Source organism: Oncorhynchus mykiss, chromosome 23, assembly GCF_013265735.2.
Source record: "Oncorhynchus mykiss isolate Arlee chromosome 23, USDA_OmykA_1.1, whole genome shotgun sequence".
Lineage (NCBI taxonomy): Eukaryota > Metazoa > Chordata > Actinopteri > Salmoniformes > Salmonidae > Oncorhynchus > Oncorhynchus mykiss.
Genome location: NC_048587.1, coordinates 41462148 through 41485762, shown reverse-complemented (window position 1 = coordinate 41485762; position 23615 = coordinate 41462148). Strand labels below are relative to the sequence as shown.

Below are 23615 nucleotides of genomic sequence, written 5' to 3'. Positions count from 1 at the left end.
TAGGATATGGTAGAAAGAGTATGTGGCCTTTTCTGTAGCCTACAGGCTGGAGATAAAATGTATGGCAATGTAATGAGACGGACACTTTATACATCATGTGTCTCTCATCAAATAGCCTAATTTAAATGGCACCCAATCAAATAAAACATGCAGGGTCATGTTAACAAACAACTTTTCCTAAAAACAGGACAGGTCAAAGTAAAAAGGACATTATGGAATGGACAATCACAACTGTTGTCCAGGAGGTTCACCCCATTGTCATGATCAATAATTCAAGTTTGTATCTCTACATTTTTTTGTAAAACAAACTGTTTTACAAATGGTGGGCCTACCACATTGATGGGTATTCATAAAATTCCATTGCAGGTCGACATGGCAGGCTACACACCAGTAAACACGAGCCAACTTCTGGTGGGCGTTTTTGTTGTTGTTGTTTGTGTTTTACAAATGACAGGCTTACCACATACCACATTTCCATGGACATTGGTTTTTGGTCCAAATCTGAACCAATCCTAGTCTACATTTGGTTCTGATTTTTTCTCCGGTCTGGATCAGCCTTGATTTGGCTCAAACATTTACTTCTATAAATGACGTATTTTCAAAACATTTTGGGGTCTCTCCTAGGGCGGCAATGAATTGGCTGTACTACTGCTCAGTATAACACACATAGAGTGACGGAGAGAGCTATACACTCAACTCTTCTAGGGAGGCTTTCCACTAGATGTTGGAATATTGTTCCGGGGTCTTGCTTCCATTCAACCACGAAGATTAGTGAGGTTGGGCACTAATGTTGGGCGATTAGGCCTGGCTCAGTCGGAGTTCCAATTCATTTCAAAGGTGTTCGATGGGGTTGAGGTCAGAGCTCTGTGCAGGCCAGTCAAGTTCTTCGACACCGATCTCAACAAAATATTTATGTATGGACCTCACTTTGTGGTCAGGGAATTGTCATGCTGAAACAGGAAAGGGCCTTCCCTAAACCTTTTCCACAATGTTGGAAGCCAAGAATCATCTAGAATGTCATTGTTTGCTGTAGTGTTAAGATCCCTTCACTGGAAGTAAGGGGCCACGAACCATGAAAAACTGCCCCAGGCCATTACTCCTCTTCCACCAAACTTTACAGTTGGCACTATGTATTGGGGCAGGTAGCTTTCTCCTGGCATCTGCCAAACCCAGATTTGTCCATCGGACTACAAGATGGTGAAGCGTGATTCATCACTCCAGGGAACGTGTTTCCACTGCTCCAGAGTCCAGAGCTTTACACCACTCCAGCCAATGCCCGGCATTGCGCATTGTGATCTTAGGCTTGTGAGCGTCTGCTCGGCCATGGAAACCCATTTAATGAAACTCCTGGCGAACAGTTCTTGGGCTGATGTTGCTTCCAGAGGCAGTTTGGAACTCGGTAGTGAGTGTTGCAACTGAGGGAAAACAACTTTTATGCGCTACGCGCTCCAGCACTCGGAAGTCCCATTCTGTGTGCTTGTGTGGCCTGTGACTTTGTGGATGAGCTGTTGTTGCTCCTAGACATTTCCACTTCACAATAACATCAATTACAGTTGACCAGGACAGCTCTAGCATGGCAGAAATTTGACAAACTGACTTGTTGGAAAGGTGGCATCCTATGACTGTGCCACATTGAAAGTCACTGAGGTCTTCAGTAAGGCAATTCTACTGCCATTGTTTGTCTATGGAGATTTCATGGTTGTGTGCTCGATTTTATACACCTGTCAGCAATGGGAGTGGTTGAAATAGCCGAATCCACTAACTTGAAGGGGGGTCCACATACTTTTGTGTATATATAATGTGCCTACTCCTCATCTCCATACCTGTAATGCATTCAGCTCCACCAATGAGCTTCCACAAAGCTTCAAGGTCAGATGTCAGATGTATAGATTGGCCGGCACTCCTTCCTATTGGGAAACCATCTACATGTGTTTGTTTATACACTACTTATTTCCGCTATTCCTGCACCTTAAATAATAGCTATCATGTAAATATAAACCTTTCCCCTGGGGGATTCTCAGTTGCATCTGTTTTGAATGGGCCCTGTGTGCAACTGTCTCAAATTGGTGGCTCCGCGCGGTGACTGGGTGTCAGAGGTTAATCAGAGTCAGGGTTTAGTTGATCCCAGTGAGAGCTGTCAGCAGGTGCTGGGTTATAGGCCTTTTATCCTGGGTTTATAGTAGTCCCTCGGCTGAAAACACATGATTGTCTCATATATAGCTGTCGTCTACCAGTGATATAATGTCCTGAGCTCTACTCAACTCTGACACTGATACTGTATAAGTATGTTTAGAGAGAAACAGGCAAATGTACCTTGGTAAAGAAATAGTGTGTATACAATGGACAGGTATGGGCAAACGGAAGATATGGGGAGTAATTCTGATATCCGAATCTGGTGCTACATATTATAAGTACACACAGCTGTCTGCCTGCCCATGTTTCTGTGACTGTGTGTCTGTTTGCATGTCAAACATTCGGAAACATATTGTGTTGTCCTTGAAGCCCCAATTAAATGTGTCAATCAACCACCTGTACACAAACAACAAGTAACCATATGCTGTATGTGTAAATGTCTATACATTGATATCAACTAATGTGCGATTCTCTGACAAAAGAGCTCAAGGGTGAGCTGCAGTGATATGGATAGAACATACCATTGAAGTCGGAAGTTTACATACACCAGTTTGGAGTCATTAAAACTCATTTTTTCAACCACTCCACAAATTTCTTGTTAACAAACTATAGTTTTGGCAATTCGGTTAGGACATCTACTTTGTGCATGACACAAGTAATTCTTCCAACAATTGTTTACAGACAGATTATTTCACTTATAATTCACTGTATCACAATTCCAGTGGGTCAGAGGTTTACATACACTAAGTTGACTGTACCTTTAAACAGCTTGGACAATTCCAGAAAATGATGTCATGACTTTAGAAGCTTCTGATAGGCTAATTGACATCATTTGAGTCAATTGGAGGTGTACCTGTGGACATACAGTGCCTTGCGAAAGTATTCGGCCCTCTTGAACTTTGCGACCTTTTGCCATATTTCAGGCTTCAAACATAAAGATATAAGACTGTATTTTTTTGTGAAGAATCAACAACAAGTGGGACACAATCATGAAGTGGAATGACATTTATTGGATATTTCAAACTTTTTTAACAAATCAAAAACTGAAAAATTGGGCGTGCAAAATTATTCAGCTGTTCACAAATGCTCTCCATCCAACCTCACTGAGCTCGAGCTGTTTTGCAAGGAGGAATGGGAAAAAATGTCAGTCTCTCGATGTGCAAAACTGATAGAGACATACCCCAAGCGACTTACAGCTGTAATCACAGCAAAAGGTGGCGCTACAAAGTATTAACTTAAGGGGGCTGAATAATTTTGCACGCCCAATTTTTCAGTTTTTGATTTGTTAAAAAAGTTTGAAATATCCAATAAATGTCGTTCCACTTCATGATTGTGTCCCACTTGTTGTTGATTCTTCACAAAAAAATACAGTTTTATATCTTTATGTTTGAAGCCTGAAATGTTGCAAAAGGTCTCAAAGTTCAAGGGGGCTGAATACTTTCGCAAGGCACTGTATTTCAAGGCCTACCTTCAAACTCAGTGCCTCTTTGCTTGACATCATAGGAAAATCAAAAGAAATCAGCCAAAAAAAAGTCTCCACAAGTTTGGTTCATCCTTGTGAGCAATTTCCAAACACCTGAAGATACCACGTTCATCGGGACAAACAATAGTGCGCAAGTATCAACATCATGGGACCACGCAGCCGGCATATCGCTCAGGAAGGAGATGCATTCTGTCTACTGGAGATGAATGTACTTTGGTGCGGAAAGTGCAAATCAATCTCAGAACAACAGCAAAGGACCTTGTGAAGATGCTGGAGGAAACCGGTATAAAGGTATCTATATTCACAGTAAAACGAGTCCTGTATCGACATAATCTGAAAGGCCGCTCAGCAAGGAAGAAGCCACTGCTCCAAAAACGCCATTAAAAAGCCAGACTACGGTTTGCAACTGCACATGGGGACAAAGATCGTACTTTGGTCTGATGAAACACAAATAGAACGGACTTCAACTGTATATATATATATATATATATATATATATATATATATATATATATATATTTTTTTTTTATTTCACCTTTATTTAACCAGGTAGGCTAGTTGAGAACAAGTTCTCATTTGCAACTGCGACCTGGCCAAGATAAAGCATAGCAGTGTGAACAGACAACACAGAGTTACACATGGAGTAAACAATTAACAAGTCAGTAACACAGTAGAAAAAAAAGGGGAGTCTATATACATTGTGTGCAAAAGGCATGAGGAGGTAGGCGAATAATTACAATTTTGCAGATTAACAACACTGGAGTGATAAATGATCAGATGGTCATGTACATGGGTTCATAGGTTGTTTGTGTTATAGCTAATTACATTATAATTCATTTGTCATAGTTTTTTTAGCATCAGGTGGTTTTACAATGAAGGCAAACTCATTTTGTAATGAGTGAATTGAAATTCAAGTCCAAAGAACTCGCTAACTTAAATTTCAGCAGTAGATCATAAGAGTTAAACTTTGTGTGGACGGAGCAAAAATATTACCCCAAACCTAATATTAACAATAGAACCTTCCTTGAACGTAATACTGATCATATATTATTCTATTCAAACCTAATATTCTATTCTAATATTCTGTCAGTAATGTCTGTAGACATATTGATTGTTCTGTCACTGGGATGCACACTGTAGGTGAGGTTCTCTGCTCTAACTTTCTGGACCACTTGATTTGACGTGTGACAGGTTCATTTGACAGCCACAGTGTCTGTGTTTTGATTCTGTCTCCTCGAGGACAGAGAGAGAGCTGGCCGCAGCGTTGGCCTGACTTGGTTGGATTTTCTTTACACGACCGCTTTTATGCAAAGTTTTGAGCAGAAGAGCAGAGTTGGAGTTTCGAGAAGAAACTGAGGCATTTTAAATATGTAGACAGAAATAAATGAAATTGTGTATATCGTATGACATTTTTTATGAAGGAATTCGCAAAAATTCCTTCATAAAGAAAAATGACTTAACTCATATAATTTCATTTCTTTCTGTCCCTTACAGTGACAATAGTCAGATTACACACTTTCAACATCTTACTTTATCCTTTCAGAATATCATTACCAGCTAATATAAACTGTAGAAAATACATAAACTGTCAAAAATAGTAATAAACATAAATGAAAAAGTTAAATCTCAAACTTTCAGAACAGTACATCAGGGCAGATCATTCCACACAGTTGCTGCTCTCAACCACCTTATATTTCATATCATTATTGTTTGTCTACTTATTAGCCAACCTCTGCATTATTACCACAGTAGACCTGGTTTAATAAGAGGTCATTATCAACATATGTCCCGCTGGTTCAACTCTGCTGCTAATCAGACCTATAACATTATTCAACATTAATCCAATAATGTAGTTTAGTCACAATTATGTCCCAATTACAACCTTGTTTTACATCCATTTCATTTGGCCCAGGAGTGTACTGTCGTGTGGTAACTTACCATATGTAATTATACGAGAATTAATATCACACACTGTAATGGGTTTTGGAGGCAAAGTTAGCAGGCTACAAGCAGGCTACAGTACACTAAGTAATAGCATGGAGGAAAGGAAAGGGACAATGGAAATAATATGAAGGTATTGTCATTCAGTCTCCCGTGCTGAAAGAGATAATTGCAATCATATTTTTCGCATTGAAACTTTGTACAATAAAGTTCTGTTACTGTACAATAATTAGGATAGACTGATGGCTTTCTATGAAACATCTACAATAAAGTAGATGAGTTTCAACTTCCTGATGTCATTACACTATCTTTTCTACATACTGAAATATGAGGTAATTATAGACAGCATTATATAACCTGTTTTGCAACGACTGAACTGCAATATCAGCAGCATAGAGTCATTTCAGCAGCCAGGGAAACTACACATTCACACACACTTAACAGAATGTTCCAAAAAGGTGTTCTCTGCGGAGGGATAGGGTTCTACCAACAACCGTTTTGATCTGAACAACCCTTTTTGGGAGATAAGGGTTCTTTGTAAGGCAAAGGGTTCTACCTAGAACCTTTAAAGTGACATTCAGCCCACCCCTGGTTCGGTAAAACGTTGAGGGATGGAGCTGGAGAAATGTATATATCACCTGCTGATTGCCCCTTTAACACCATGTGAACCATTTTTGGGAGCAAGGGTTCTTTGTTGATTCTTTGGAAGGTAAGAGGAGTTATTTTTAAGGCAAGAAGAGTTCTACATAGAACCATATATAAGTTTCCCATCATGCTCAACTACAGGGTGGTTTTCAAAATTGTTTTCTTTAAAAGCTGTGTTTTTGCATATACATTGATTGGTTGATACATTTTATGCTGCACAAAGATACACTACATAACCACAAGTATGTGGACACCTGCTCGTTGAACATCTCATTCCAAAATCATTGGCATTAATATGGAGCTGGTCACCTTTTGCTGCTATAACAGCCTCCACTCTTCTGGGAAGGCTTTCTACTAGATGTTGGAACATTGCTGCGGGGACTTGCTTCCATTCAGCCACAAGAGCATTAGTGAGGTCGGGCACAGATGTTGGGCGATTAGGCCTATCTCGCAGTCGGCGTTCCAAATCATCCAAAAGGTGTTTAATGGGGTTGAGCTCAGGGCTCTTTGCAGGCCAGTCGAGTTCTTCCAAACCGATCCTGACAAACCGTCTCTGAATGGACCTCGCTTTGTGCATGAGGGCATTGTCATGCCCAAACTGTTCCCACAAAGTTGTAAGCACAGAATCATCTAGAATGTCACTGAATGCAGTAGAATGAAGATTTCCTTTCACTGGAGTTCAAGGGGCCCAAACCATGAAAAACAGCCCCAGACCATTCCTCCATTCCCCAGACCTTCCACGAAGCCTTACAGTTGGCACTATGCATTGGGGCAGGTAGCATTCTCCATCAGACTGCCAGATGGTGAAACATGATTCATCACTGCAGAGAATGTGTTTCCACTGCTCCAGAGTCCAATGGAAGCAAGCTTTACACCACTCCAGCTGACGTTTGGCATTGTGCATGGTGATCTTAGGCTTGTGTGCGGCTGCTCAGCAATGGAAACCCATTTCATGGAGCTCCCAACGAGCAGTTCTTGTGCTGACGTTGCTTCTTGTGCTGACAGTTTGGAACTCGGCAGTGAGTGTTGCAACCGAGGACAGATGAGTTTTACTCGCTAGTGTGGCCTACCACTTTGTGGTTGCGCCTAGACATTTCCACTTCATAATGACAGCACTTAAAATTGACCGGGGCAGCTCTAGCAGGGCAGACATTTTACGAAATGACTTGTTGGAAAGGTGGCATCCTATGACAGTGCCACGTTGAAAGTCACTGAGCTACTGCCAATGTTTTGTCTATGGAGATAGAATGGCTGTGTGCTCTATTTTATACACCTGTCAGCAGCGGGTGTGGCTGAAATAGCCTAATCCACTCATTTGAATAGGTGTCCACATACTTTTGTATATATAGTGTAAATTTACACTTGAAAGTTGTAATAGTAGAAGGCACAAGGTGCAATTTCATATTTGAGTAGGGCATAATCAGTTCCTCTTGTCCTGTTAGTTGTTGCATATGTTAGACAGGGTATAACTAGGCCATCGAAGAAAGGCCTTATGATATATATGTGATATATATATATATATATATATCATAAGGCCTTTCTTCGATGGCCTAGTTATACCCTAAGTTATACCCTATATATATATATATATATGTATATGTATATATATATATATATATATATATATATATATATATATATGTATGTATGTATGTATGTATGTATGTATGTGTAGAACCCTCTGCACCAAAATGGGTTCCCCTATGGGGACAAACCCTATGGGGACAAACCAAAGAACCTTGCATGGTTCTACTCAGCACCTGTGCCAGTGTGTCAATTCACTCTTAAACTGTTGTTCTGAAACATGGCTGACCTTTTCAGAGTCTGTTGGAGTGGGAGACAGAGCTCATAGGGGAACACTTGTACAGTGAGAAGGAGTGCAGCTGTGTGTGTGTGTGTGTGTGCGTGCGTGTGTGTGCGGGCGCGTGTTTAAGTTTTAATGTCACATGTACAAGTACAGTGAAATGCCTTTCTTGCAAGCTCTAAACCCAACAATGCAGTAATCAATAACAGTGTAATACTAAAAAAAACCCACGGTAGTACAAAAACATAAAAAAAATTCAAATAAGAAATAAGAATAACACGAGAAGGTAAGCATACCATATATGTGTGTGTGTGTGTGTGTGTGTTTGAGACTGAGACGGAGAGAGCGATTGTGTAACGTTTTGGCGTCATTGTGTAGAACAGTGTGTGGAGCACTGTGTGCACTGTATGTGCGTCCTCATCTTTAGCCGTTTGTTATAGATGTTACCTTACTCTGAAGTCCCCGGGTTTACCACCAAACCCCTGTTCCATTTTTCTCAAAGTGAAATTACACTCCTCTAATTTCCCCTCTTGTCTCCCTCCCTCCATCCCTACATTAATATTTAATGCAGCACCTTGAGCGAACTCCTAAAAACCTGGGCAAGGGGATTATGTTCTGCAGAGCCTTTAATCCAGCTGAATTAGAGGTTTAATAGCACACAGCCATTTGTAGATTACTGGGCTTACACTCCAGGGACCTAACTCTCTGGATCTCTCTCTGTGCTGCCTGGCACATGCGGACATGCACACACACAAAAATACATGCCGAACGAACACACACACACACACATGCAAGCGTGTTCGCACACAAACACACGCACACAAAAACACATGTCAAATTCAGGTGCTATCCCAAGCCACCACACAGGTTTAAAAATGTTCTTTATCTGGAAATTATTGGGGATTACATGTTCAAAAACATACATTTGGGTTACATTTGGGCCGCCAAACAGAAACTCAGTCCAGAAACTCAGCATAATAATTTGATGTAGGGAAAGCCATTTACTCTTCTTGTTGGAATAAAATGCTGTCGTTGTTTTGCTGCCGATGCCTTTCGCTGCCTCTGCACGGCGCCACCAGCATCAAATACAGAATGACAGAGTGGCAGAGTATAGAGAGACTGGACTATTCAGTCAATATGTAGTCTTTGACATTAAGATTATGTTTTTATTTAGTAGTAACAACCAGGAAATGTGAGTTTGGAGGATTTTATCAAATTGAATGTTATTATTTTATTTATTTATTGGTCTGTGAAATGTTAACAGCAAATTTCTGGGAATTGAATGTGCCTGGAAAACCTACTTTCTACAACAATAGGTTCACAGCAATGTATTGCGCAAGAGGAGACTGTGGGTGTCGGTGTGTGGCAGGGTGGTGGAATGTCATGTTGGATGTGGTCGCTGACACGTCTGCACTGGTCTTCAGAACCTACCACACACACACAGACAGACACACACACACACAGTGCCAGCTGTTATCCTTCTCCTCAACAACAGCACCGTTTGCTACAGTGATGCCAGTGGGCATCAGGGCTTTGAAGAGCGCCAGTTTGCCATCCGACAAAGACACACACACACAGCACACACTCTCTGTTGGGACAAACACACACCGCCTCGACACACACACCTGTGTCTCTGTTGCAGGCAGAGTGCCCTCTTATTGTATTTGTGAGTGTGAGCCAAACAATGCAGCTCGTACTGCGTTGGCTTCACCATCAGGAGAATAAACACTTTGGTGCCCACGTCAGGTTAGAGTAATGTACACCTGGTTTAACATGGGACAATCCTTTTGTTGTTGTTAAGCTGTTGTGCATAATATAGTTTGCATTAATTCACAGTCATTTTTCACTGAGGAATATACAGTACAGTGACCATACATTATAGTATATTTATTGTTATACAGTATAGTGCAGTACAATGCAGTGTGGTCTTCTGTAGCTCAGTTGATAGATTATGGAGCTTGCAGTGTTGGGGTAGTGGGTTCGATTCCCGCGACCACCCATAATTGAAATATATACTCTCATGACTGTAAATTGCTTTGGATAACAGCATCTGCCAAATGGCTTATATGATATACTGTAGATGGCATCAGTTATTGTAGGAAGTTATATTTTCTCTCCTTCCTTCACGCTCTGAGATACAGACATACTGTATCCTTTCTTTGTTACTTTTTACTTTTCATCCTCAGATGCTGCTCCACTGCATCATGGGAAATGTATGTCATTCCTTCCCAGCAGTCAGAATGCAGACTTTCATTCTCCACACAACCTAAGGTTTCCTCGAAGACAACCACAACCAGACCACGGTACCTGACCACATAGGACAACTGCAATGCCTGACCACAGAGTCAGGGTGTAGATCAACGGTCTTAGAGAGGAGGAGAATAAGAGAGGAGGAGAGAGGTGAAATGTGAAAGTCTGAGTCAAGCTAAGAGAAGATAAAAAGAGAGAGGGGGGGGTGAATGAATAGGGAATATACTGACTTTATGTTATATGCCATGTCTGGATCAGACTTTACAATCATACACAATTTCAGATTTATGTTTTATTAGATTGTCTTCCTTTTCTGTTCTCTCCATTCTTTGTGCTTGTTAAACCAGACAGCTGTGTTTGTTTTACATCCAAGGAGAATAGAAGAGAAAAGAAAAAAAACAATATTGAGGGATAATTGAGTTATATTCTCTCCTGAAAGGATTACATATTTAAGATATGAAAATCCCCAACCAAAACAAAGCATACACAGACAGCAGACGTTGAGGCAGTAGGTGGGTAGGTAGGTGTACAGTCTAGAGGGCCCGGGAGAAAAGCTAAATTACCTGCTAGAACGAGGATAAATCAGACAAGGCCTAGCCCAGGGAATGTATGAGTTCCGCTTGCTAGATAATACAAAAAGTGACCTGGCGGGCCCACGCACCCTCTGTCTTTTATTCCCTCCCTTCATTCCTACCTCTATCTTCCCTTTCTTCTCCCTTCGTCTCATTTTTATCTAAGGCATTTTGCCTCCCTCTTTTACTCCCTCCATCCATTCCCACCTGTCCCTTATCCTCTCCTCTTTCTCTCTAATTTTCCTCCGTAATGGTGTATCCTGATTTCCATCCTGTTCTGCTTCCCTTCTCCTGTATTTCACTCCCCCATCTCTACCCATCCTCCCCTCTTCTCTTCATCACCAGCCCCTCCTTTTCTCCTTCTCTCTCTCTTTTCTTTATATTTTTCTGTCGCTCTCTATCTTCCTCACTTTTTCTTCTTTCTAACACTTGTTATTTCTCTCTTGATCTCACTCGTTTTCTGACCCCTTGACACATGAACAACCCCCCCTAACCCCCCCCCCCCCCCCCCCCCCCCCCACACACACACACACACACACACACACACTCTGGTGAAAGCACCAGCACAAAGCACTTTCGTAAATTGAGACCCAGAGAAAAAATGCTTATACGTTCAGGGAAAAAGTTATACTGTACTTTTTTTCCTCTGTTCAGAACCCCCTCTTCTCTCAGATAAATCACAGGCACTCGTTTTGCCAAAATGCTAATGTTGGTGTTGCGGTGTGTGTGTGCGTGTGTGTGTGTGTGTGTGTGTGTGTGCGTGTGCGTGCGCGCGTGCGTGCGTGCACATATGCGTGTGTATGTGTGAGATATATTGCGGCCGACAATGGGGAGAACTAAAGCAGAACGGGGAGGATTGAGAAATGCATTTCTGTGACGTCAAAATGTAAAAAGGTGCTGGAGCGAGTCCTTCTCACTGCATGGACTCGCTTAAAGATTGAACAGACTCTTTTTCTTTCTTATTTTTTCTGTTCTTTCTGATGTATTTTTTCAGCAGAAATGTCTTCAGAAAAGGAAAGGGGAAAGTGAAATACAGAGCACCAGAGAGAGAGAGAGAGATACAGAGAAAAAGAAAGACCAAGTGAAGAGGAGGATGAGCATGATCAAATGTGTGTATGCATGTGCATTCATGTGTGTGTGCGTGCCCATGTATAAAAAATGAAAGAAAAAAATTGACGAGGATGAGAAGTGAGAAGTGAAAGAGAACAAAGAATAGAGTGATGAGGGGCCGACGTCTGTGATGGACCCGTGTCTTGCTCCTCTCTCCTGCTTTCTGCTCAGATGATGGATGCTCTGCTAACAGATTTGCTGAACGTTAAAGGCTCCATCCTCTGCGCTCCTCAGGGAGGCAGGGCAGCCCTTGCGGTCCAGGGAAGGGGTTCCATCCTAGGCTTCTACCCCGGCAGCGAGCCCCTGAAGTCAACTCCCCTGAATGAAATACTGCCGTGTCAGGCCCTCTATTACTGCTCAGTGCCGAGAGGAGAGACTCCACCGCTACCACGGCTACCAGAGTAGCCCAGCCGCAGCCCACAGCAACCAATGCATAGATACATTAAAGCGAGATGTAAATTATTAAAAATGAAAGCTACAGATGTAGGATCTTAATTTGAACCAGTTTGCTACAGCAGGAAAATTATCCTGCATCAAAGGAACATTTTTTGTTGGGGTTGATATGTTTTTTATCAGTGCAAATCAAGGCTGACATTTTATAGTGGAAACTACAAGCTTTAGAAGCCTTTTTAAAAACCTTGAATACACTACAAGTTTACATTTCCTGCTGTGCATGAAAATTCTCAGTAACAAAAGAGTGATCAAATTAACATCTGTACACACCAAAAAAAAAGGTTATTGTGCTCTTAACCATAGCGGATCCATTTCTGTTGCTGTATGGAAGCTTTTTTTTAAAGGTTCTATAAAGAACAATGCTAATAAGGTTCTAAATAGAACCTTTATGGTGCTATAAAGAACCCTTTCCTAAGGTTCTATAAAGAACAAAAGGATCTATATAGCACCAAAAAAAGAGTTCCACTATGGTTATAACCCTTTTGGAGTCTAAATAGAACTGTTTTCATGGTCCTTTTTAGAAACTTCATGGATTGTGGTTCTATGAAGAATCTTCCTCAATTTCAAAGGTTCTTGGTAGATCTTCTGGAAAAACCATACAGGTTTTCTTGATGGTTAGTTTTCAGATTCTGTAAGCATTATTATTGTTGTTTTATTTGACAAGTTGAATCAGGTGTGCTAGCTATGCAAAGGCTGGGGGTCCCTGAGGAGAGAATTGAGTAACACTGATTTAGTCAACTGTTCTCAATTGACACAAGGCCAGTCATGAGTCTTTCACGAGACACGAGACACTGTAACTGGCCAGCCATATGTAATGGCATAACACAACACATTAGATCAACTGGAATGACACTCTCGCTCACGGTTGCACAAAAAGAGCTTTGAATGAGCTGCTGCCCCGACATTTTAATCATTACTAAAAGAGGAAAGAACCCTTTCTGAACTGCAAAGAACCATTGAAGGGCTCAAAGGGTTATTTGAGTCATTATTGTTCCACATAGAACCATCACCCTTCCCAAAGAACCCTTGAACTCTCTTTTCTTAGTGTGTAGATGTAAGGGTGTGTCTGTCCCAGAGTGTGTCCGAGTGTGTGCGCTGCTTGACTATCCACAGTTGTGTGTGTGTGTGTGTGTGTGTGTGTGTGTGTGTGTGTGTGTGTGTGTGTGTGTGTGTGTGTTCAATGTGCACGCGCGTTTCTAAACACACAGTAACAAGGCCCTGGAGGTGGGCTATTACTTTATACTCTGTAATGAGTCTTTTGACGATAAAAACACATATCACGCACACACACACATACACACCACACATCCCGAGCTAATTTACTTCCAATTAGATTTAGCATTATTTCCTAATAACCCAATTTGAGGAGGGTAATCATATGTTACACTCCTGCGCTAATGTAATCTACCCAGTGTGGGGTCAAACTCAATTTGGTTTAGTCAGATGGGAGAAATAAGACTGTACATTCCCTCTGATGGTAGGTCAGGTTAGGACGATTCATTTATTTAAACTCTCACTGCGGTTGATTGGGTAATGTGGTACACTGTAAAATATCCTGTTGTTTTTACGATAACCTGGCAGCCAATTACCTGTAAGTTACAGTAAAAAAAAGGTAGCATGAATTCCAAGGAAACGTTTGTTTAACATTACTGTAAAGTAGGGTGTGTATGTGTGTGTGTGCAGAGATGGGAAAATATATGTCTAAAAGTATCTTGTTACAAACACAACTTACCCAAAAGAGAGGGTTTTTAGTTTTACTATCCTTGTGGATACCAGAAGTCCTCACAAGGAACTTTGTGGAGACATTTCAAGGTTACCCATGAGGAAAAAGGCAATTCTAGGCTTAGAGGTTAGGTTTAGGATTGCAATTAGGGTTAGGGAATTATATTTGGTATAAAAATAGGATTTAAAATGGAAATTAATTGTTTGGTCCCCATGAGGATAGTAAAACATATGTGTGTGTGTGCATGTTTGAAATGTACCTGAAATGTTGCTTCCAGTATTTCAGAAGTGTTGGTATTGTGTATGAATGTGTGATGTCATTCTCACATATGGTTTATGACACTTATGTTTCATTACTTAGAGTCTAAGAGGCTGGTTTCTGACTGGTCCACCCTGTTTCATTGCTTAGAGTCTAAGAGGCTGGTTTCTGACTTGTACACCCTGTTTCATTGCTTAGAGTCTAAGAGGCTGGTTTCTGACTTGTACACCCTGTTTCATTGCTTAGAGTCTAAGAGGCTGGTTTCTGACTTGTACACAATGTTTCATTACTTAGCGTCTAAGAGGCTGGTTTCTGACTTGTACACCCTGTTTCATTACTTAGCGTCTAAGAGGCTGGTTTCTGACTTGTACACAATGTTTCATTACTTAGCGTCTAAGAGGCTGGTTTCTGACTTGTACACAATGTTTCATTACTTAGCGTCTAAGAGGCTGGTTTCTGACTTGTACACAATGTTTCATTACTTAGCGTCTAAGAGGCTGGTTTCTGACTGGTCCACCCTGTTTCATTACTTAGCATCTAAGAGGCTGGTTTCTGACTGGTCCACCCTGTTTCATTACTTAGAGTCTAAGAGGCTGGTTTCTGACTAAGGTGTTGTAGTCGGCGCACGTGACAAATAAACTGTGAGTTGATTTGGTTAGTTGATGCTTAAAATGTCTACCCATCTTGTTGGATAGAGAAAGAGGGCGAGCAAGATTAAAGATCCAGTGTACGTTTGTGAGAGAGAACCCAGCTAGCACCACTGGTTCTGTGGAAGTTGTGGTTCATTGAACATTTCATTTGATTTCCTTGAAAGCTTTCCTGGAATGTTTCATCAACCCCCTGAGAAAGGAAATTATAAATTACGGAAATTACAGGTTCTTTGAAGGGAATTAAAATGTTGTTTTTATTAGCTTAATTACTTCTTTATTTTGGCACGGCATCAGTGAGATTCAAACCTTCTGTTCTCTATAACTACGCCACAGCGCCACCAGGATGGAGCTAGCATGCCATGTGGTTTGACACATACAAAAGCCATTTTGTGCTAGCTGGGTAGTTATCCTGTGAGTGTGAATGATGTGAAGTGCTTAGTGAGAATGTTTTCTGCCGTGCCACGTTGAACCTTGCAGGTCCTTACCCCCGGTTCCAGCCTCACTATGAACCCATGGTGTGGGTGCATGCGTTTGTGGTTGGGTGTGTGTGTGCGTGCGTTCATGTGTGCGTATAGACGCTTGTGTGTGTGCATGAAGCTGTGTGAAGCCCCGGTGTGAACCCTGGTGTTTCAGCTCTATCACAGACATATGCTGACGGGAGGTTTTGTAAAGGTTGATGGAGCGTCGCGGGTGTTCTGGAGCCTTCCTAGCATGTTGAATCACCACTCATCTCATCCACACACACTCCATTGAGCATCGCCATCACACACACCCTTTTACCCTTTTTAAATCTCCGTCTCTCTCCTCTCCCACTCTGTGTTAGGTCTGAGTCAGGACAGGCTTTGGCTATGGTCTTCAATGGATACAAATCAAGCTGGACCTTCACTTTTCCTCTAAATAATCATCACATTTTAGCCTATGCAAAATTATAGGGTGGAACAATGTTGCTTGGACACCTTAAAGCTAGTGCATATACTAAACTCAGCAAAAATAAACGTCCTCTCACTGTCAACTGCGTATGAACATAAGATTCAACAACTGAGACATAAACTGAACAAGTTCCACAGACATGTGGCTAACAGAAATTGAATAATGTGTCCCTGAACAAAGGGGGGGGTCAAAATCAAAAGTAACTGTCAGTATCTGGTGTGGCCACCAGCTGAATTAAGTACTGCAGTGCATCTCCTCCTCATGGACTGCACCAGATTTGCCAGTTCTTGCTCCAAGACACCTGCAAGTTCCTGGACATTTCTGGGGGGAATGGCCCGAGCCGTCCCCCTCCAATCCAACAGGTCCCAGACGTGCTCAATGGGATTGAGATCCGGGCTCTTCGCTGGCCATGGCAGAACACTGACATTCCTGTTTTGCAGGAAATCACGCACAGAACGAGCGGTATGGCTGGTGACGTTGTCATGCTGGAGGGTCATGTCAGGATGATCCTGCAGGAAGGGTACCACATGAGGGAGGAGGACGTCTTCCCTGTAACGCACAGCATTGAGATTGCCTGCAATGACAACAAGCTCAGTCCGATGATGCTGTGACACACCGCCCCAGACCATGATGGACCCTCCACCTCCAAATCGATCCCGCTCCAGTACAGGCCTCGTGTAATGCTCATTCTTTTGACGATAAACCCGAGTCCGATCATCACCCCTGGTAAGACAAAGCTGCGACTCGTCAGTGAAGAGCCCTTTCTGCCAGTCCTGTCTGGCCCAGCGATGGTGGGTTTGTGCCCGTAGGCGACGCTGTTGCCGGTGATGTCTTGTAAGGACCTGCCTTACAACAGGCCTACAAGCCCTCAGTCCAGCCTCTCTCAGTCCATTGCAAGCAGTCTGAGCACTGATGGAGGGATTGTGCGTTCCTGGTGTAACTCGGGCAGTTGTTGTTGCCATCCTGTACCTGTCCCGCAGGTGTGATGTTCGGATGTACCGATCCTGTGCAGGTGATGTTACACGTGGTCTGCCACTGCGAGGACGATCGGCTGTCCATCCTGTCTCCCTGTAGCGCTGTCTTAGTCTCACAGTACAGACATTGCAATGTATTGCCCTGGCCACATCTGCAGTCCTCATGCCTCCTTGCAGCATGCCTAAGGCACATTCACGCAGATGAGCAGGGACCATGGGCATCTTTCTTTTGGTGATTTTCAGAGTCAGCAGAAAAGCCTCTTTAGTGTCCTAAGTTTTCATAACTGTGACCTTAATTGCCTACCATCTGTAAGCTGTTAGTGTCTTGACGCCCGTTCCACAGGTGCATGTTCATTAATTGTTTATGGTTCATTGAACAAGCATGGCAAACAGTTTTTAAACCCTTTACAATGAAGATCTGTGAAGTTATTCAGATTTTTACGAATTATCTTTGAAAGACAGGGTCCTGAAAAAGGGACGTTGCTTTTTTTTCTGAGTTTATAAGTAAAGCATAATTAAGGATGTTCTGTACAGTTCTATGAAAATATATCATGATATTTACACCTACCTCCAGCCGTCCACCCCGCCACCCCTCCTCTCCCTGCTCTTAGCCCCAGCCCCAGGCCCTGTTCTTGGGCTGCTGTGTGATCAAGCTGCCAGAGGACAGAGCTGGCTATCCTGCTGCAATGGTGCTAGAGTGTAGTTCAGAGTCTGGAGGGATTGCGACCAAAGATATCCATATGGTCCTTTTTTCCACAATTAGGGCGTTTCCAAAAACACACTACTGTCTAAATAGTGCATTGCTTTTGAAAAGGGCTCTGGTCAAAAATTGTGCACTAAATAGGGAAGGGGTTATCATTTGGGAAGCAGACTATGTCTGCCTTAGGACAGTGTTTCCCAACCCTGGTCCTTGAGTTCCCACAACATTACAGTTTCGTTGTAGCCTTGACAAACACACATCATTCAACTCATTGTGGGCTTGATGATTAGTTGAACCAGGTGTGTTTGTCCAGGGTTACAATACAAATGTGTACTGTTGGGGGTACTCGAGGACCAGGGTTGGGAAACAATGCCTTAGGAAATCTATGCCTGGAATTAACAAAGAACCTTTTGAATTCTCATATGTGGGCGAGTGCCGTTTCATCTATTTAAACTGTTTGAGATTGTGAGCGAGAGAGTGAGCGAGCGAGAGACAACAGACCATCTCGAACTGAAGAAAGTATTAGTGAGTGGCATTCCACCTTGCCAAGGACAAGCACCTCAGGGGCAGAGCAGAGAAGGAGAATTCCTAATATCTTACAGTAGAGTACAGCACCATGTACATCCTGTCAAGTATCATGCCTCTCCATACCTTTGATTCCACTCAACTATTCTCTTTTACCATAACCAGCTGGGTCTCTGCCTGCTGCTTCCCTCACCGCTGTGTTTTAAAGTGACTTTCCTGCAGAGTGAAGTCAACCTACCACCTCTGTCTTTTGCATACGAGCTGGACTCTCTTCCTGCTATGTACAGCCGCAGCTCTCATCTCTTAGTAATGTGGGTACTTTTTGTTGTATCTGTGTTGTACTGTATTTTATTACAGCAATTGACTCCCACTTTGCTGAGACACACACTCACACATTCAGATACACACGGACGCACGCACCTGCAAGCATACACACACTGTCACTCCTCCCTCCTCCCTTTTTCCTCCACTCTCTCTCTCTCTCCCTCTCATCCCCCTCTCTCTCTCCTCCTTCCTACCGCCCCCTTTCTCCCTCTCACATGCTTTGCATTGTGTCAATAAACAGGAGAGTATATGTCATGATAAACAAACTAGAAATATTTCAATAAGTTCCAACTGCTTTGAAGTTAAGGCTCCATGCCTTTGATGCCTCAGTGTCACAGGTATTCAAAGTCCAGGTACTAGTTCAAAAAGTAAATAAATAAATACAAACTTTACCCAGTGAACTTTCTGGTGACAAGGCAAGGACAAGATCAATAGGGAATATGATAATGACCCAACAAAAAACATGGTTGTAATTTCCATGGATTAATAAGAAGAAAATAATTTGGGAAGATCTTTCTGCTATTGATCCGTTGCATGGTGATACAAAACATAAACATACATTTAAAAAAAATAAAATGAGTCTCTTCTTAATAAAATGATTTTTTCCCCCAGTGTATTTAAAAGTAGAAGAAGGCGATATTGAAAGAGCGCAGTTGGTTTGAAGCGAAGCATGATTGATATGTGTGATACCGTATAAACCCATTATGCATTATACAACAGGGATGCACAACAATTACACACACGTTCACTACCGCCGTGTGTGACAGCCCATCGGAGTAACATTGGTAAATAATGAAACGTTATAAGCTAGATTGGATATTACAGTGCCATTCAATCAGCCCCGTGTCTGTCTGTGTCCGCCCTTGGACTGCACCATAATTGTAATCATGTAGAAAATGAAGAGGGATGAAACTGCATGTAATAATGCTGCCATACAGTACTAGGTGACTGGGTCTGTTCTTCCTCTGTCACCTTCAAAAGTTTCTCTCTATTTTAGATTGTTGTTAGAGGGTGTGTATGTGAATGGGAGAAAGAAAGAGAGGGGAAGAAAGATGAAGTGAAGAAAGAGAGAAGGGAAGAAACTAAAGGAGAGGGAAAAATCCTTGTTTGAACCAGCCTCACAATTCTCTCTGCTTTTTGTATCCCCCTTCACTCCTCTTCCCTCTCCTCTCGGCCCTTTCTCTCCCTCCACTCCTCTTCCCTCTCCTCTCGGCCCTTTCTTTCCCTCCACTCCTCTTCCCCCTCTCCACCACAGCTAGCGAGTGCTGCATTCTCTCTGAGGAGCTCCTGCGCTAAAACCTGCCTCCAACACACCAGCCAACCCCAGCATTTTTTATTAAACTAAAACATTTTGTCAGTGTTGTAGTACACACACACGCAAACACACACACACACACGCAAACACACACACACACACACACACACACACACACACACAGAGACACACACACACACACACACACACACACACACACACACACACAGAGACACACACACACACACACACATGCAAACACACACACACACACAGACACACACAAACACACACACACACACACACACACAGACACACACACAGACACACACACTCACTCTGAGAAATACTGAAAATAGTGCTGTGTTTCCCTGTAAACCCCAGAGAGAGAAGCAGTGGTAGTTTATTATTAGTATTCTGTTATTAGCAGTATTCTTTCTAGGGAAATGATACGCTTTATAATGCAGCTTCAGAACAGCGTGGCTCTAAATTGAATTAAGCCATTGCGCAACTTCTCCGATTTTCAAATACATAAAGCATGTGCATTACTCCTGCATGAGCTCTTCATTGTTTTACTATTAGAATGGAATTATTTACGTGTGCATATTCCACCTTGCAATTACTATTCTTTTTGTTTAATCATAGGAGAATAAGATGAATTCTCAAAGCATAAATAGGTCATTTTTGATGCAAAACCTAATAGCTGTTTTTAATTTTGGGAAAATAAAAATATCTCTAATTCCTCCTGTGTAAACAACCAAATTGATTTGAAATATGAATAATGGATAAAGCATTGTACCGACATGTCATGCATAAACAAAAGGCACAGGAAAGAAATTGATTCGAGATCAATGCAGGTAAACCAAAACATTTATCCTGTCCTACAATGGGACTGGTAGATGCCGCTGCTACTACAGGCAGGGCAGTCATTCCGTCCGTTATTACCGTCACACACACCCGGTGCTGTGCCCGTACATCACCAGGAAGGGTTAACCAACCGCACCGATCACCTGCTCCCATATGAATGTCCACACTCACGCACTCACGCACGCACTGGGCCATTTGATGTTAGAATACCCCTGAGACTTCCCCGCTCCGAATCCTATTTATCCCTCTCTCTTTTTCTCTCTCTCCAACCCCTCTCCTCCAATCGTTCCCTCAATCTTCCCAGGACCTCCCCCTTCTGTTGCGGAATGCTTCCACCCCTCCCCCTCTCTTCTCTTCCCCCTGCTCCTACCCCCCTATCCCAGTCCCTGGTCCCTCCCCCTAGTATCCTGCACTCGTGCATAGGCTTCTCCCTCGCTGTCAAAGTAAACAGAGAGAACAGAGAGAAAAGAGGAGAACAGAAGAGGCAGCCGTCAGCCCCCACCACATATGCTTCTATCCGTCCGATGCTCATCCGCGCCACTGTGTGCGTGATTCCCATAACTTTCTAGCAGTTCTTTTATAGCAAGAAAGAAGTGAATTAGGAGGAAAATAAATAAAGAATTGCCGGACCAAAACAGGACACCAGTAGAGATTATAAAGAGATAAACAGACAAAGAGAAAAAGACGTAAAGACAGGAAGAGAAGGAAGATAGACAGAGTGCTAGATAGAGTGTGTTAGGGTGTATCTCAGTGTTCTCTATGCGTAAGTCATCCCGCCTCTCAATGCTGTGCTCCATGGCTAACTCTGGCTGTGTGCTGCTCTCCGGTGCTGGGATGCTACCCCACTCTCTGCAATGTCCCCCTGCCTTCCTCTACCTCCCAGAGGTAAGAACACTAGACACAATACCTCTCTTTACCCTCTCTCTCCATCTCTCTCTCTCTACTCTCTCCTTTTTTCCTCTTACTTGTCCTTATTTTTCTTAATTTATTTTCTACTGTCCCATCATCTTTCTCTCCTCCCCTCTGTCTCTTTTCTGTCCTTTTTGTTAACTTCCCTTCTCTGCGTTCGTGCTGCATGGCATTGTGTCTTCCTCCTCTCACCGCCTCTCATCCCTCCACCTACCCTACTGCTGAACGTGGGCCATCCCTCTCGCTCTCTCCGTCTTTGCTCTCCCTTTTCTTTTAGATAATAACGTGTCTTTACCAAGTGATCTAATGTCAAGCGTTGTGTTCTACTATTTGTCTTGGTAATTGTATCACTGCCATGTGTTTGTATTTCACGCACTAGCTACGTTTCCATCCAATTGGCGACAGATTTTCTTATGAATATTCTAAACTCAGCATAAAAACAATATGTGTATTTTCCAAACAGAGATGTGTTTCCATCAAATGTACTTGTTGCGGAGAAAAGGCTTTGCGTGATGACGTAGTCCACATAAAAATTACTTTTACAGTTACATTCTCATTTACCAAATAAAAAATCCAAGTTAAATGGGTTTCCATCTCATTTTCAACTCTACCGATGGTTTTGTCACAAGAAAATTGCGTTATATAGCGAATGTGTCCACTCTGGTTTTGGCAGGTGCGCTCTAGCCAACAGCTGGCAGATACAGTGCGGGTGAAACCTACTAATGTTACATGATGAGATTATCATGGACAAAAGAGCAAGATTATTTTTATTTGTCAAATGGCAGCCAAGCATCGATCATGTCACCAGAATATGACCCTCAATATTTATTAGAAAGGAGCATCAAGCTCATCACCTTGCACTTTCACCACCCTGTGAAGTTCATCATAATTTATTTCATCTGTGGTCTAATAAACTGCATGCTTTCCCGAGTCATAGTGGGAGGACCACACAATATGTCATGTCATGACTTCAAGTTTACTTTGATGATTATTCTATAAGTACTTTCTCATAAAAATATTTTCCACCGCCGTTTCTCGCATATTACATTTTACCAACACAAAAACATCCCACCTTGTTAAACCTATTTTGTTTTGTCAACGTTTGGAACGTTTACATTTGCTGTTTCCATCAGGCCTGTCATGACATTTTGTATCTGACATGTACTTCACTAGCATGAAAAGGTTGGATGCAAACCTGGTTTCTGTCAGTGTTTAACTCAACCAGAATTCAATGATTTTTCAGCTTTACACTGATTTTATCAGGGATAACTATACACTAAACAACTAAAGTGTTTCAAGCAGACTGTATCATATTATCATATTCATTCTCACAGATTTCAGAGTTTAACATGTTTTCAAAGCCTATGATTATCCCAATGTTAGGATAGTTAGCACTTTGTTATAATAGTAATTTGCCAAAATATTCAAGGAAAGTTTTAATCTGCAGTGTACAAACTTAAGATGATAAACAGGGATGATATTTACTCTCACGGGGGCCAAAAATAACAATCTGAAAGCCACACCACTAATAATCCCACCTCCTAAAAATAACCTAAAGATAAAACATTTTTACAAAAAATTAAATAACCCATGTTTTAAATGAACCCACGTTTGGGTAATCCCAACAACCCAACATGTAGGGTTATTCACGCATCCCAACCGGCAAGCTAAAATACCCAGTGTGTGTTCTGTCCAATATTTACCTAGCAGTGGGTTTCCAAAAAAAACAAATATGGTTGTTTTTAACTTGTACTTTTTGGAGTGTATGTTTTAAAAAAGTGCCTTCACAAACACATGAGTTAACATTCTGCCATGTATTTACCCTTGGACATTAGTCAACTGACATAACAACGCACATAGAGGAGTGAATGTGGGAAGAGTGTGTGTGCGCGTGCGCGTATGTGTGTTTGTGTCAAGGTTATTATGGTTTGTGTTTTTATATTAGTTTATTTCTATTAGTGTGAACATTTTTATTGGAAATTCAGTTTAGTTTCAATTAGTTTTCCGTTTCACTTTACTCATTTTTATTTAGTTTAAGTTTTATAAAACCATTTAAAATATATATATATATATATATATATATTATTATTATTCATTTTTGTATTATTT

General features: G+C 41.9%; 1 protein-coding gene across 7 annotated transcripts in view; it reads left to right on the top strand.

Moving 5' to 3' along the window:
- The window catches only part of LOC110502777 (RNA binding protein fox-1 homolog 3), a 739581-nt gene that overhangs the window by 559681 nt on the left and 156285 nt on the right, over positions 1-23615 (top strand). Inside the window, exon 1 of one of the 7 annotated variants that reach the window (XM_036960468.1) lies at positions 21025-21482. The exons of the other annotated variants lie outside the window; for them this stretch is intronic. Coding sequence (XP_036816363.1) covers positions 21357-21482 — 126 coding nt within the window. The 5' untranslated portion in view covers positions 21025-21356. Of the gene's footprint in view, positions 1-21024; positions 21483-23615 lie in introns of those variants that run through there. 7 annotated transcript variants of the gene reach the window in all.